At 44.6% G+C, this 16,964-nt stretch overlaps 1 protein-coding gene across 1 annotated transcript in view; it reads left to right on the top strand.

Annotated features, from left to right (window-relative positions):
- Positions 1-273: 273 nt before the first annotated feature.
- The window catches only part of LOC311110697 (uncharacterized protein), an 89,456-nt gene continuing 72,765 nt past the window's right edge, over positions 274-16,964 (top strand). Inside the window, 2 exon segments of the mRNA XM_084153239.1 lie at positions 274-504; positions 1,580-4,309. Of these exon segments, the coding sequence (XP_084009365.1) occupies positions 1,766-4,309 (2,544 nt within the window). The 5' untranslated portion in view covers positions 274-504; positions 1,580-1,765.

Genomic DNA, 16,964 nt, shown 5'->3' with positions numbered 1-16,964 from the left:
AGCAGGTTAGTGTTTTTAAAGGTGTTATTATTTCACAGTTGTAAAACATGTTTTTAAAGGTGTTATTATTACACAGTTGTAAACCATACAGAATATGAAGCAAAACATCAGCTTGTTTAAGGTTGTCTAGGGTTTGAAGTAGTTTGATAGTAGTTTGATACCTCTACTCATTAGAGAATGTAGACAAATACTCCATTCCAGGTTTTCCCAATGACCCAGAGCTGAGTTGACTCGAGACGGTAGGTCGCGTCTGGGAGAGGAGGGAGAGAGGGCTTCCCCGAATGGATTGACACAAGAAGGATTTACGCTTTAAATTGTGTTTTATTCAGTATGGCTATATACGTGTTTGATAAAAACAGTATTGGTAGATTGTGTCAATGTATCAGCGTTGTAAAGAAGAGCTACTAACCAGCCATATTTCCGAGTGAAACCAATACAATGATCGTCAGTGTCTATCAGGACTGGAATATTATTAGCAATTCAGACAGTGCAACTGTCGCTCTGGTATGTAAAGTATTTGAGCTGTCTTTTAAAGTCAACGTGTAAATAAAATCTAAACCAACAACACTTATCTTATTTGTGACATTCACGAATAGCTTAGTCAGCCATCCAATGCCACGAGTGTCAAATAGTCGATATTTTTCGGACATTCGGTCAAGTGCAAGAAAATCTACTCGACGCGGCAAAAAGTGTTGCAAGCTGGTTACAACATTGTAATTACGCTTCCGTCTGAAACTCGTGCAGAAAAAAAAGTAGGCCGCAAGCCAAGTCCGGTGTTGTTTGGCAGCCTATACTTTTTAAAGGGCTTCACTTCTGCCTTTTAACTGTTAAATGGCTTAGCCTAAATATAAAATAAATACCGCCGCCATGCTGAAGCAGAAGGAGCTTTGGATATTTTAGCATATTGATTAATAGTAAAAATCTATTATTGATATTGCAATGAATCATTTATTTATAGGAAAGTTATTGTGTAATCTGTTAACTACATGGTAATAAGCATGTCTCTACTTCACGGATCATTGCTTTGACAAGGTGTTGTAAACTGTTTTGTCGGATAGGCCAAATACGGAGCGTATTTGGCCTGGCAGGCCCAGCGCCATTCCTTCCGTTAAAGGGACACAGTAGGGAAAACTGCAGTAGCCTACAGTGGGCTCACAAGGCGAGTTTATTGAACATGATCAGTTGAAAGTGAAAGACGGCTGGTAACTCGATAATCTTTAACACTATACAACTAACGCATTTAGTTACACCTGATACCTCATACACGTTCTATTTGCATAGTCACACACTTCATTTCCTGAATGCAACACCATGCAATTCAAGATTTCTAAACATCTGCTACAAATTATACAATTGGGTTCTATTATACCCAGTACATACAACAACAAAAAAATGTGTGACCAGGCATATTTTATAAGAAAAAAAAAAAAGTTTACATTTACATTTTAGTCATTTAGTAGATGCTCTTATTAGTGTTGTCAATCAAACATGGACATGTCTGGTTGTGTTATATAGCATGCATGCGTGCACTAATTTAGAACCAACCAGTTATTTTAACATATTTTCATTTCCCCTCCAGGTCCTTGCACAGCGTTTTCAACATGGTGGGGAAATAACTCAGCATTTTGGTGTCTGTTTATAAACCAGTAACCCACATCTCAACAAATTAAGGAAGAGAGAAAAGAAGTTGGAGCACAGCTGAGAACAACCATTCACCTGGTTCCCATGCCGACTGCCCCATCTCCGCCCTCTCACATCCTCCACTATGCCTCCTACTCCCAAACCCCCTAAGAGACAACCCCAACCACAGACAAGGAATGGCCGCAAGGTGATTCCAACAACAACCACCACTACCACCGCCAAGAGGCAGATCTCCAACTCCTGCAAGCCCAGAGGAAAAGCCATTGAGAGCCCACAGTCGACACCAAAACCACCCCGAAGATCCACAACCAGGACCCAGGCCCAGCTGGCCAGAAGCCCAGGGAGGAGTGGTGTTGGTAGGGTTAACCATGCCCCTGTGCATGTAACAGGATCAGTGAGGCTAAGGAGCCGGGGTAATCCTTTGCTCCAGCATGGGGTGGGAGAGGATCCCCCGGGGCGCAGGATGTCCTTACGGGGCATGGGGGGCTCCAATAAGTTTCCTCCTCTGACGGTAAAGCCTAGCAGGGGAGGGAAGACAGCCAGGGGGAGGGGGGCGAGGGGAGGGAGGGGAGCAGGAGGTCAGAGATGGAGCGAGAGAGGGATTGAGCAAGGACCTGAGTCTGACCCTGGTAGTATAGACCCTAGTGGGATTGACCAAGAGAAGGAGGTAGTCAGCCATGATAGTGAGGGCAAACCTCTTAACCTGAAGACTGAACTTGACGACCCTTCCTGTGTTGACCAGCAGGAACCAGGAGTCAGCCATGAAGGTGAGGGCAAACCTCTTAACCTGAGGACTGAACTTGATGACCCTCCCTGTGTTGACCAGCAGGAACCAGGAGTCAGCCATGATAGTGAGAGAAAACCTAACCTGAGGACTGAACTTGATGACCCTTCCTGTGTTGACCAGCAGGAGCCAGGAGTCGGCCATGATGATGAGGGCAAACCTCTTAACCTGAAGACTGATGACTCGGCTAGTGATGGCATACAGGAAGAGTTAGTTGCCCATAATGGTGACGCGGTTGGTACTGACCCACACGATAAGCCTTTCAGCCATAGTGGTGAGGGCAACCACTCTGGGCTCAATGACCCCACCAGTGTTGACCAACAACAGGAAAAGCTAGTCGACAATATTGGTGAGGGCAATTCAGGGCAATTCAACCGAAGCCATGAGCTTGGTGACTCTACCAGTGATGAGAGGCAGGAAGTGTCAGTCGTCCCTAAAGGTGAAGACAACGCCAAGATAAACCTCGGAGCTGAGCAGATTGAGATGGAGCAAAGAGAGAGAGATACTCATGCAGAGGAGCAGAGAGGAGGGGAGAAATCGGAGAAGGAAGGAGAGGAAGCAGTGGAGGAAGGAGAGGAGACGGATGAAGAAAAGAAGAAAGCAGAGGGGGAGGAGAGAGTGGAGAGAGTCAAGGAGACTAAGGAAAGAGAGGATACAGATGAGAGACCAGAGAAGAGAGAGGTTATCAGCAGGCCTCCAGACACAAGCACCAGTATGTCTGTCTCTCAGCCCCAAAAGCCACCTCTGCAGGATGATGTGTTGGTGATGCAATCACCTGTCCATCCCTCATCTGTCTCTGAGCCAGCTACCTCAGCCCTGGCGTCACCCCCTCTCCCTCATCCTCACCCGCCCTCTCAACCTCACCCCACAGTGTCACATGACATTAAGGTTCTGAACCAAGGTGCTAAACCAATCCAACCTACCCAAACTGTTGAAATCCATAAACCTTTAAAAGTCCCAACTACTTTCCATGAGACATCACAGACGACCCCAATGCACCCAGTATCACTAAGTCTCTCAGTTGCCTTCCTCAGTGAACCCCACAAGCCCCTGTGTGTAACCCCAGTGAAACCAGCACCCAGTCCGAGCCTAAAGAGCCCTGTCTCTCTGGAGGCTAGACAACTTCTCAGACCAGTGGACAAAGAGACCAAAGAGTCATCCAATCACAGCAACGCAAAATTATCTTCATCATCTGCATCATCATCGTTACACCTGTACACCAATGTGGAGGTCCCCATCACTGTGTTTGTAGCTGACCTGGGTCCATTGCCAAAGAACCACAACAACTACCCAGAAGAACTACCATCATCATCATCACTCCCATACACAAAGAAACACGTCTTCACCACTGGGTCTGAACCAGACAAAGACATTGTATCTGTCTCTGAATGTGACCTAGGTTCTTGTCCAATGACTCACAACAAGTACAACCAAGATGAGCCACCACCATCACTCCCAAACATAGACACTAGGTCTGAACCAAACACAGACACTGGGTCTGAACCAAACACAGACATTGCATCTGTCTCTGTATCTGATCTGGGTTCAGTGCCAAAGACCTTCTCCTTCTCCTGCAGCTCTGAGAGCACCCAATCCTCCTACTCCTTCGACACTGAGTCAGAGCCTGGATACGGGGCACCTAGCCCCCCGGGACACCTGGAGGGGGGCACATCTCTGCCCCGACCCCCACCGATCATCCAGAGGAGGGAGCGGAAGAAGAGGAGTAGATGTGGAGGGTGTGAGCCGTGCCTGAGGAAGATCAACTGTGGGCAGTGTAGCTGCTGTCTGAACCGCAGGACTGGACACCAGATCTGTAAGCTGAGGAAGTGTATGGAGCTGAGGAAGAGGAGGCCAATGTCACTGCTCACACTAATATCTACTCAGGTAAGGTTTTCTCTAAGGCATAGACTAAACTTTAGACTAAAAGGCTGCTTATAAACTCCTTATAAACCTCGTAACTTTTTAACGTTTTATTATTCACTTGTTTATAACCATTATAAGCAGTTTAAAAGCAGACCTTGAAGTAAAATTGACAAAGACAATGTACCTTTCTTTAGAGAATACTGTAGGTGCTGAGAAAGTCACACTACTGCAATTGAACCCAAAGCCACAGAGAGTCTAGAGACAGCTTGTTATTGTCACTACTTCTCTAAGTTGTCACCTGCCTGTGGCGATGCTATGCTATGGACTGACTGAGAGGACACATGAGGCGTAGTCTGTTGGTCTGTGACAGTTTATGATGTGTGTGTGTGTGTGTGTGTGTGTGTGTGTGTGTCTGCTCTGGGTTCTCCATAAGATATGGTGAAATGAAGTGGGAGGAGAGAGAGCATGTAAAGGGTTGAGGATAGAAAAATGATGGGTCAGTTGGAGAGGACAGAATGTACTGGATGATGAGATTGCATTGACATACTACTATATGACAAAGAAAAGCATACTGTGCTTGACAACTGTGGTAAACAAAGGATGTGACGTAAGGAGTGCTTCACGGGGTCCCTGCGGCTATCTTCCAACCACAGGGGCCAAAGAAACCAGGGGTCAAGGGGCCTTTCCCCTCCTCTGTCCTCTGCTGTCCTTTCTGGCCCCATGACAGCATGGAGCCTAATGTTTCATCTGGGATAGCCCAGCCCACACAGTAAAATCGCAATAAGAGTTAATTCAACTCCCATGGATTTAAATTCAACAGCATTTTGGGGTTTATATGATCCTACCCCCATGTTGAGTTAACACCACTCTGGTCATGGGGTTGATTATTGTATTTTTTTAACGACACTAAATTGAGTAAATATCCAATGAACTCTCATGGAGTTTATTAAATGTAACTCAACATGCCATTTCACACTTTCAGTGTCGCTTTTAATTCACTCCCATGCCATTTTACACTTTTCTGTGTTGTTTTGAATTAACAACTGCTTCAGAGTACATTTTTACTCTAGCTGTTTGCTTTGTAAATCCAACCACTTACAGATTGAATTAGTTAGAATTAGAAAAATGTGTTATTTATCTTTGTGAAGCATAAAATCAATAACATTTACATTTACAGCATTTAGCAGTCAATGTACATGCGAAAACACAGATATTGAAACAAACTATTCTAAAAATCTACCTGTAACATAGCATTCTGGGAAATATGAGTTAAAAAACATTAACACTGTGAATTTACCACTTCTTGCAGTGTACTTCAAAGAAGTTTAAAGGGTGTGTGGATACTCCATACAGATGTAGGATCTTAATTTGATCACCATGTTGCAGGAGAACTTGTAGTGTATTTGAGGTTTAAAAAGGCTTCTGAAGTTTGTAATTTCCACTTCGAAATTTCGGACTTCATTTTCCCTAACGAAAAATGTATTTCTTGTTGCAGCAGGATTATTTTCCTGCTGTAGCAAACTGGCTCAAATTAAGATCCTATATCTGAAGATTTCACTCCCTGTCTCTGATAAAGTTAAAAGTACACAACCCAAATGAACACCAGTTATCAACACTAACTCCAGAGAGCATATCACTCTGTTTATTGTCAAGATAACTCCAGTAGAGTCCCTAAAATTTGTAACACTATGATTCCAACTCTCCTTGATTTACTGTACATGCAGGCCCACTGCCGGTGAAAAAGAGCAACCCGGCTCTCTGCTGATCTGTGACCCACTGACACCACCCCCGGTTAAAGGGGAATAAGTCAGCCCAAGAGTTAACACACAGGAACTTTATTCACACACAGTAAAATTCAGGTACATGGGGCTGTAGTGGAATGGTAGTGTTTCTGTAATGGACAGAAACAGAGGTACACAACACAAGGTCACACTTTATTTGGGTAGTCCGGATTTTCCATCTGTACATGCTCTACAGATGATCATACTATCAACAAACTATCTGTTGATAAGCAACTGCTTGCTAAGGTTACGGTTAGAGTTAGGTTTAGAGTAAGGGTTAGGGTAAGGTTAAGTTTAGGGTTAGGATAAGGGTTAAGTGTAAAAAAATAATATATATATATATATATATATAAGTGTAGGGTTAGGGTAAGGGTTAAGTTTAGGGTTAGGATAAGGGTTAAGGTTAGGGTTAGGGTAAGGGTTACGTTTAGGGTTAGGATAAGGGTTAAGTTTAGGGTTAGGGTAAGGGTTAAGTTTAGGGTTAGGATAAGGGTTAAGGTTAGGCTTAGGGTAAGGGTTAAGTTTAGGGTTAGGATAAGGGTTAAGGTTAGGGTTAGGGTTAGGGTTAAGTTTAGGGTTAGGATAAGGGTTAAGTTTAGGGTTAGGATAAGGGTTAAGGTTAGGGTTAGGGTAAGGGTTAAGTTTAGGGTTAGGATAAGGGTTAAGGTTAGGGTTAGGGTAAGGGTTAAGTTTAGGGTTAGGATAAGGGTTAAGGTTAGGGTTAGGGTAAGGGTTAAGTTTAGGGTTAGGAGAAGGGTTAAGGTTAGGGTTAGGGTAAGGGTTAAGTTTAGGGTTAGGATAAGGGTTAAGGTTAGGGTTAGGGTAAGGGTTAAGTTTAGGGTTAGGAGAAGGGTTAAGGTTAGGGTTAGGGTTAGTAGATAGTTAGTTGAACTGTTACTGATAGTCTGTATATAGTCTTAGAGCATCTATGGATGGACTATCCATATAAAGTGTTGTTACCCAATACAACAACTAATAGCCCACATAACAAAGCTATTAACAAAGGAAGGACTGTATAAATGTACTGTATATGCTACCTGCACATATTGCATAACAAAGTAAACACAGACGCAACATACAATTGGCAGTAGTTACACAACTCACTATGAACAACAATATACACACAACTCACTATGAACAACAATATACACACAACTCACTATGAACAACAATATACACACAACTCACTATGAACAACAATATACACACAACTCACTATGAACAACAATATACACACAACTCACTATGAACAACAATATACACACAACTCACTATGAACAACAATATACACACGTCACACAACTAACTTTGTGCACGCACACCATCCCACAAGTGCACAGGGATATGGAGGAGTCAGTCCGGTTGTGTTGGGCAGGGCAGTGGTGTAGGATCTGTACAGGTCTTCACGGATCTATCCGAACCCGATTACCCGAGATCGGATCCCACATTTTGTAGTTAACCCTCGGATCCCGGGTCTGATCCTGGGTCGGAATCCGCTCGGTGGCCACAGCCTTGGATCTGTGTGAAAATATGTGAAATACCGTCAGAATCCGAAATTATATTTGAAGAGTTTGGTTCCTAAACAACATAAACGCAAATGTCACACATTTACATTGTGTTATCTTAAATGACTGTCAGGGGTTAACCCTAAACCTAACCCTAACCCCTTTCATCAAATGTGTCAATGTCATTTTGTGACAAAACAGCATATTCCCTTTATGAAAACAAGCCACTGAACACTGCACATGACGCGGGGTAAAACGGGCTACTTGATGTGGGAGAGGAGGAAGACGCAGCGGAAAAGAGAGATAGCCCTTAGTCTATATAAAGTGAGTTTCTGAAACATTGAGTTGTTCTTTGCTGATGTGAAGAATAAACTGAATGAAAGAGAGTACAGGGAGGAAAAACCGACAGGCAAATCGTCTATTTGCTAATTTATGCACATTGTGGATATGGAGAAGGAAAAGGTCGCCCATATTTTCAGGACCTGAAAATGTTAATTTAATTGTTTTATTTCTTCAATTTACTAGTTTATTCAGGCTATCTAATTTATTCATTTAGGCTTGGTGTCACGTCCTGACTCAGGGGAGGCTTAAATGTTGAGTCAGGGTGTGTATGTTCTTTGTTGTGTGTTTTCTATGTTTCGATCTATTATGTGTAGATCTATGTTGGCCGGTGTGGTTCCCAATCAGAGGCAGCTGTAGCTCGTTGTCTCTGATTGGGGATCATACTTAGGCAGCCTATTGGCACTAGTGGGTTGTGGGATCTTGTTCCTGGTAAGGTATGTTGTGTGTGCGCGCTACCTTGGACTTCACGTTTCGTTTATTGTTTTGTCAAGTGTTTATTACGTTAATAAACATGTACGTATATCACGCTGCGCCTTGGTCTGACCCGTACTTCAACGAACGTGACACTTGGCCTATTTAGTAGGCAGTTTTGCTATTTTATTATTATTTTATTCGGGTATTTTATTTATTTAAAATAACAGTTTGTTAACTAATGTTGAATGACTCGAGTCAAGTGTGATATTTGTCAGCATAAAGATGAGGGACTAATTAATGCGCTAGTTTCGTGGCTTTCGTTCAAAAAAAGTTATACTATAATGCAGAGTTACCGACACATTCTTCCTGATCAACTTTATTAAAGTTTTTATTTTCTTACCTACGTGTGCGGTAGACTGATATACATAGGTTTAGCCGCAGAAAATATTGTAGCCTAATGTTGAAAGGCTGCTGATTTATTGATTGTGTAAGGCATGGATAGGTATAAGAAATATCAGAATAAGTTCTCTCTTCAATGATTCATCTTTTATTAACTCTCCCCACGGTAGGACTACACAGCTGTGGCATGGATGACTTTTCTATCAAACCAGCATCCAAACCAATCTCAGGCTGTATAGGCTAATTCTGTAGGCCTAAAGGATATACAGTGAGGGAAAAATGTATTTGATCCCCTGCTGATTTTGTATGTTTGCCCACTGACAAAGAAATGATCAGTCTATAATTTTAATGGTAGGTTTATTTGAACAGTGAGAGACAGAATAACAACAAAAAAATCCAGAAAAACGCATGTCAAAAATGTTATAAATTGATTTGCATTTTAATTAGGGAAATAAGTATTTGACCCCCTCTCAATCAGAAAGATTTCTGGCTCCTAGGTGTCTTTTATACAGGTAACAAGCTGAGATTAGGAGCACACTCTTAAAGGGAGTGCTCCTAATCTCAGCTTGTTACCTGTATAAAAGACACCTGTCCACAGAAGCAATCAATCAATCAGATTCCAAACTCTCCACCATGGCCAAGACCAAAGTGCTCTCCAAGGATGTCAGGGACAAGATTGTAGACCTACACAAGGCTGGAATGGGCTACAAGACCATCGCCAAGCAGCTTGGTGAGAAGGTGACAACAGTTGGTGCGATTATTCGCAAATGGAAGAAACGCAAAAGAACTGTCAATCTCCCTCGGCCTGGGGCTCCATGCAAGATCTCACCTTGTGGAGTTGCAATGATCATGAGAATGGTGAGGAATCAGCCCAGAACTACACGGGAGGATCTTGTCAATGATCTCAAGGCAACTGGGACCATAGTCACCAAGAAAACAATTGGTAACCCACTACGCCGTGAAGGACTGAAATCCTGCAGCGCCCGCAAGGTCCCCCTGCTCAAGAAAGCACATATACATGCCCGTCTGAAGTTTGCCAATGAACATCTGAATGATTCAGAGGAGAACTGGGTGAAAGTGTTGTGGTCAGATGAGACCAAAATTGAGCTCTTTGGCATCAACTCATCTCGGCGTGTTTGGAGGAGGAATGCTGCCTATGACCCCAAGAACACCATCCCCACCGTCAAACATGGAGGTGGAAACATTATGCTTTGGGGGTGTTTTTCTGCTAAGGGGACAGGACAACTTCACTGCATCAAAGGGACGATGGACGGGGCCATGTACCGTCAAATCTTGGGTGAGAACCTCCTTCCCTCAGCCAGGGCATTGAAAATGGGTCGTGGATGGGTATTCCAGCATGACAATGACCCAAAACACACGGCCAAGGCAACAAAGGAGTGGCTCAAGAAGTAGTACATTAAGGTCCTGGAGTGGCCTAGCCAGTCTCCAGACCTTAATCCCATAGAAAATCTGTGGAGGGAGCTGAAGGTTCGAGTTGCCAAACGTCAGCCTCGAAACCTTAATGACTTGGAGAAGATCTGCAAAGAGGAGTGGAACAAAATCCCTCCTGAGATGTGTGCAAACCTGGTGGCCAACTACATGAAACGTCTGACCTCTGTGATTGCCAACAAGGGTTTTGCCACCAAGTACTAAGTCATGTTTTGCAGAGGGGTCAAATACTTATTTCCCTCATTAAAATGCAAATCAATTTATAACATTTTTGACATGCGTTTTTCTGTATTTTTTTGTTGTTATTCTGTCTCTCACTGTTCAAATAAACCTACCATTAAAATTATAGACTGATCATGTCTTTGTCAGTGGGCAAACGTACAAAATCAGCAGGGGATCAAATACTATTTTCCCTCACTGTAAGTAGGCTCTTACCCACTAAGCTACCTACCGCCCACAACACAGCAGTGGAGGCAGGGATGTAGTGGAGGGTAAGCGCCGTTTACATTTTACATTTTAGTCATTTAGCAGATGCTCTTATCCAGAGCGACTTACAGTTAGTGAGTGCATAATTTTTTTTTTCATACTGGCCCCCCGTGGGAATCGAACCCACAACCCTGGCGTTGTTTACGCACCTTTTTATTTTAGTAATGATCAGGGATGCTCGTTATGTTCGCCTACTCCCCCTGGATTTGCCTTGTTAGCAGCGCATTCATTCACCGCTCTGTCCAACGGCAAACTCTGCCCATGGCACAGGCCGAGACGTGAAGTGAACTACCTCAGCCCAGACCAATGCTGGCAAGTGGAAAGTAGAAAGAGACGCTGCTGACAGTGGCCGGACATAAGGCAATTTTTAAAAAGTCCCTCGACTCGTTTTTTAAAACGTCCCGTGTCAACAGACATCCCCCAATCGCAAAAAAACGGACTCTCAGATAATGAGCGTAGATAGTCGCTGATATTTCAATCAGATGGCTAGCTAGATAGATAGCTAGCTCAAGGGCTCTGGCTACTGTTAGCCAGATAGCTAGCTATAACTTGCTGGCTAGAAGGATGAAGTTAGAAGCTGAAGTTAAACGGAGCCTGACCTCAGCAGGAGCAGTTGACTGAAATTAATTAAGCTAGCTATAATCTTAACCAAAGATAGGCTAGTATAAGTTCTCATAACAAAATAAATTTGCTTTAGACAGAGAGAGTAACCAAGCAGAGAAAGAGGTTAGTAGTACAGTGGTTGAGAGAATCTGTAATCTTATCAAACACATTAATAACTTGTTTCTCTTCAAATGGGTATAGAATACACCATTTTAGAGTCAGCTAAGGGCCTTTTACACTGGTGCACTTTACAATACAGAAACCCTAATTGCAGTGCAGCTCATATGAGATACTAAGAACATTAACGTGAATAAAAAGATGACACATTTCAATATAAACATCTCCACATCCTATTTTTCTGGACTTTTCTAGTGTCCAGTCCAAATGAACTATTTTGATAGGGATGACCTGATGTGCCTTTAGTCATTTTTTACTACAGAAAATGACATTAGGCCTTCCCTATAGACCTGCATGAAAATGCAGACAAACAATGCAGTTTTGAAAATGTCATATGTTCTGGTTTATATCGGTGGTTGTTCGTCTTATCTCGATCACCCACTGGAGTTTATAGTTTACCCACCCATCACTGGGTGGAGGGTGTATATGTGTGTGTGTGTGTACGTGTGTACGTGTGTGTGTGGCGTGATCTGCTCTGCTGCTCTCTTGACAGTTTAAACTGATAGTTTCCCCTTCATAATAACACACTTCCTGGCTGATTTGCAGTACTTATTATAAAGCTTTGTGAAGGTAGTGAAAACTTTTACGAACGGATGGTTTCAGCCTGAGGATAAGAAATTGACTGGCTGGCTGAAAATGATCCTAAAGGACATCGATAAGATATGTTCTGTAGAATGGTGTGTGTGTGTGTGTGTGTGTGTGTGTGGCACTGTCACATGATGTCACATCTATGCATAGGAAGAGCTTCAGTGCTGAATATATCGCTCCCTCATAGAGTGTTCAGAGTCAGACACAGTTCCCTGTTGCATAGCTGTGGAACATGTGTGATAGAAAAATAAACAGAGTTCCTTCAGTTGAGCATGTGGTTGCAGTGTGTGTGTGTGTGTGTGTGTGTGTGTATACAGTGCCTTCGGAAAGTATTCAGACCCCTTGACTTTTTCCACATTTTGTTAGGTTACAGCCTTATTCTAAAATGGATGAAAACAATGTTTTGCCTCATTAATCTACACACAATACCCCATAATGACAAAGCAAAAACAGGTTTTTATAAATGTTTGCAAATTTATAAAAATACAAAAACTGAAATATCACATTTACATCAGTATTCAGACCCTTTACTCAGTACTTTGTTGAAGCACCTTTGCCAGCGGTTACAGCCTCGAGTCTTCTTGGGTATGACGCTACAAGCTTGGCACACCTGTATTTGGGGAGTTCCTCCCATTCTTCTCTGCAGATCCTCTCAAGCTCTGTCTGGTTGAATGGGGAGCGTCGCTGCACAGCTATTTTCATGCCTTCAGAGATGTTCGATCGGGTTCAAGTCCGGGCTCTGGCTGGGCCACTGAAGTACATTCAGATATTTGTCCCGAAGCCACTCCTGCGTTGTCTTGTTTGTGTGTTTAGGGTTGTTGTCCTGTTGGAAGGTGAAACTTCGCCCCAGTCTGAGGTCCTGAGCACTCTGGAGCAGGTTTTCATCAAGGATCTCTCTGTACTTTGCTCCGTTCATCTTTGCCTTGATCATGACTAGTCTCCCAGGACCTGCCGCTGAAAAACATCCCCACAGTATGATGCTGCCACCACCATGCTTCACCGTAGGGATGGTGCCAGGTTTCCTCCAGACGTGACGCTTGGCATTCAGTCCAAAGAGTTCAATCTTGGTTTCATCAGACCAGCGAATCTTCTTTCTCATGGTCTGAGTCCTTTAGGTGCCTTTTGGCAAACTCCAAGCGGGCTGTCATGTGCCTTTTACTGAGGAGTGGCTTCCGTCTGGCCACTCTACCATAAAGGCCTGATTGGTGGAGTGCTGCAGAGATGGTTGTCCTTCTGGAAGGTTCTCCCATCTCCACAGAGGAACTCTGGAGCTCTGTCAGAGTGACCATTGGCTTCTTGGTCACCTCTAGGAAGAGTCTTGGTGGTTCCAAACTTCTTCCATTTAAGAATGATGGAGGCCACTGTGTTCTTGGGGATCTTCAATGCTGCAGAATTTCTTTTGTACCATTCCCCAGATCTGTGCCTCGACACAATCCTGTCACGGAGCTCTACGGACAATTCCTTCGACCTTATGTCTTGGTTTTTGCTCTGACATTGACTGTCAACTGTGGGACCTTATATAGACAGGTGTGTGCCTTTCCAAATCATGTCCAATCAATTGAATTTACCACAGGTGGACTCCAATCAAGTTGTAGAAACATCTCAAGGATGATCAATGGAAACAGGATGCTCCTGAGCTCAATTTCGAGTCTCATAGCAAAGGGTCTGAATACTTACGTAAATAAGGTATTTCTGTTTTTATTTTTAATACATTTGCAAAAGTTTCTGTTTTTGCTTTGTCATTATGGGGTATTGTGTGTAGATTGATGAGGGGGAAAAAACAATTTAATCAATTTTAGAATAAGGCTGTAACGTAACAAAGTGGAAAAAGTCAAGGGGTCTGAATACTTTCCAAAGGCACTGTACGTGTGTCTTTGAGTAAATGAAAGAACTCCCAACAGCTTCAAACCGCTCTTCGGTCTCTGTATACCAAAGTGCCACTGAGTGGCGTACTGAAAGTGTGCTTCTGACGCTCTCAGATACCGGGTGTGTGACAGACAAAGAGACGGTCCATGTGCTTCTCTAGAGCTCTCTGGACATTCAGCAGAGATTCCATTCATGAACAGAAATAGAGAGAGAGTTTACTTAGTAATTCATTGGTTTGCAGCTGTACTACATTCACACATCATGTTTCAGTTTTTATTTTGACTGTACTGTGTATAGAATGTTGTGCCCTTTGACACATCTGGGACAAAGGCCTGACTTGTAGCTGTGAAAAGGAATACTGACTGGTCTGTGGAGTATGATTCATAGGCTGGTCTGACTGGTCTGTGGAGTAGGAGTCATAGGCTGGTCTGACTGGTCTGTGGAGTAGGATTCATAGGCTGGTCTGACTGGTCTGTGGAGTAGGAGTCATAGGCTGGTCTGACTGGTCTGTGGAGTAGGAGTCATAGGCTGGTCTGACTGGTCTGTGGAGTAGGAGTCATAGGCTGGTCTGACTGGTCTGTGGAGTAGGAGTCATAGGCTGGTCTGACTGGTCTGTGGAGTAGGATTCATAGGCTGGTCTGACTGGTCTGTGGAGTAGGAGTCATAGGCTGGTCTGACTGGTCTGTGGAGTAGGAGTCATAGGCTGGTCTGACTGGTCTGTGGAGTAGGATTCATAGGCTGGTCTGACTGGTCTGTGGAGTAGGAGTCATAGGCTGGTCTGACTGGTCTGTGGAGTAGGATTCATAGGCTGGTCTGACTGGTCTGTGGAGTATGATTCATAGGCTGGTCTGACTGGTCTGTGGAGTAGGAGTCATAGGCTGGTCTGACTGGTCTGTGGAGTAGGAGTCATAGGCTGGTCTGACTGGTCTGTGGAGTAGGATTCATAGGCTGGTCTGACTGGTCTGTGGAGTAGGATTCATAGGCTGGTCTGACTGGTCTGTGGAGTAGGAGTCATAGGCTGGTCTGACTGGTCTGTGGAGTAGGAGTCATAGGCTGGTCTGACTGGTCTGTGGAGTAGGAGTCATAGGCTGGTCTGACTGGTCTGTGGAGTAGGAGTCATAGGCTGGTCTGACTGGTCTGTGGAGTAGGATTCATAGGCTGGTCTGACTGGTCTGTGGAGTAGGAGTCATAGGCTGGTCTGACTGGTCTGTGGAGTAGGATTCATAGGCTGGTCTGACTGGTCTGTGGAGTAGGAGTCATAGGCTGGTCTGACTGGTCTGTGGAGTAGGATTCATAGGCTGGTCTGACTGGTCTGTGGAGTATGATTCATAGGCTGGTCTGACTGGTCTGTGGAGTAGGAGTCATAGGCTGGTCTGACTGGTCTGTGGAGTAGGATTCATAGGCTGGTCTGACTGGTCTGTGGAGTAGGATTCATAGGCTGGTCTGACTGGTCTGTGGAGTAGGAGTCATAGGCTGGTCTGACTGGTCTGTGGAGTAGGATTCATAGGCTGGTCTGACTGGTCTGTGGAGTAGGAGTCATAGGCTGGTCTGACTGGTCTGTGGAGTAGGATTCATAGGCTGGTCTGACTGGTCTGTGGAGTATGATTCATAGGCTGGTCTGACTGGTCTGTGGAGTAGGAGTCATAGGCTGGTCTGACTGGTCTGTGGAGTAGGATTCATAGGCTGGTCTGACTGGTCTGTGGAGTAGGATTCATAGGCTGGTCTGACTGGTCTGTGGAGTAGGAGTCATAGGCTGGTCTGACTGGTCTGTGGAGTAGGAGTCATAGGCTGGTCTGACTGGTCTGTGGAGTAGGAGTCATAGGCTGGTCTGACTGGTCTGTGGAGTAGGAGTCATAGGCTGGTCTGACTGGTCTGTGGAGTAGGATTCATAGGCTGGTCTGACTGGTCTGTGGAGTAGGAGTCATAGGCTGGTCTGACTGGTCTGTGGAGTAGGAGTCATAGGCTGGTCTGACTGGTCTGTGGAGTAGGATTCATAGGCTGGTCTGACTGGTCTGTGGAGTAGGAGTCATAGGCTGGTCTGACTGGTCTGTGGAGTAGGATTCATAGGCTGGTCTGACTGGTCTGTGGAGTATGATTCATAGGCTGGTCTGACTGGTCTGTGGAGTAGGAGTCATAGGCTGGTCTGACTGGTCTGTGGAGTAGGATTCATAGGCTGGTCTGACTGGTCTGTGGAGTAGGATTCATAGGCTGGTCTGACTGGTCTGTGGAGTAGGAGTCATAGGCTGGTCTGACTGGTCTGTGGAGTAGGAGTCATAGGCTGGTCTGACTGGTCTGTGGAGTAGGATTCATAGGCTGGTCTGACTGGTCTGTGGAGTAGGAGTCATAGGCTGGTCTGACTGGTCTGTGGAGTAGGATTCATAGGCTGGTCTGACTGGTCTGTGGAGTAGGAGTCATAGGCTGGTCTGACTGGTCTGTGGAGTAGGAGTCATAGGCTAGTGTGAGTACAGTTAAAGTACACATTTCCGTGTGTGTGCGTTCGTCCATGTGCGTGTACGTCCATGTGCGTGTGTGTGTGTGTGAGAGAGCGGAAGAGGGATGGGATTATGTTGGACAGAGATTTTTAAACATATCGTTTGGAATGTAGGTCACTGTTCTGTTACGTCTGTCCTATTACAGATAGACAGTCTGCATAGCAGGGCCAGGTCAAACAGAGAGACAGAGAGAGAGAGAGAGAGTAAGAGCCAGAGGGAGGGAGGGACAGAAAGAGAAAGTGAGAAAGAGAGAGGGAGAGAGAGGGAGGGAGGGAAGGAAGGAGGGAGGGGGTGGAGGGAGAGAGAGCGAGGGAGGGAGGGAGGGACAGAAAGTGAGAGAGGGACAGAGATGGAGAGGAAGGAAGGGAGGGAGGGAGGGAGGGAGGATGGGAGGATGGGTGTGTTAGATCATATTCCCAACCAGGACAGGCTAAACAGGTGTAGTCACATTAGGGGCTCTATTCAATCTGTATCGCTTAAGCGATTGAGCCGACATATGCAGCGTTTACTGTGAATGCAATCCGCTAACGTGGGAACATTGCCTTTAAATTTCAATCACGCTGTTACGCTGAAC

The sequence above is a fragment of the Coregonus lavaretus genome, assembly GCF_964263955.1.
Source record: "Coregonus lavaretus genome assembly, chromosome: 36".
Classification (NCBI taxonomy): domain Eukaryota; kingdom Metazoa; phylum Chordata; class Actinopteri; order Salmoniformes; family Salmonidae; genus Coregonus; species Coregonus lavaretus.
The sequence above is the reverse complement of the archived record's forward strand: the minus strand, read 5'-3'. Positions and strand labels throughout refer to the sequence as shown.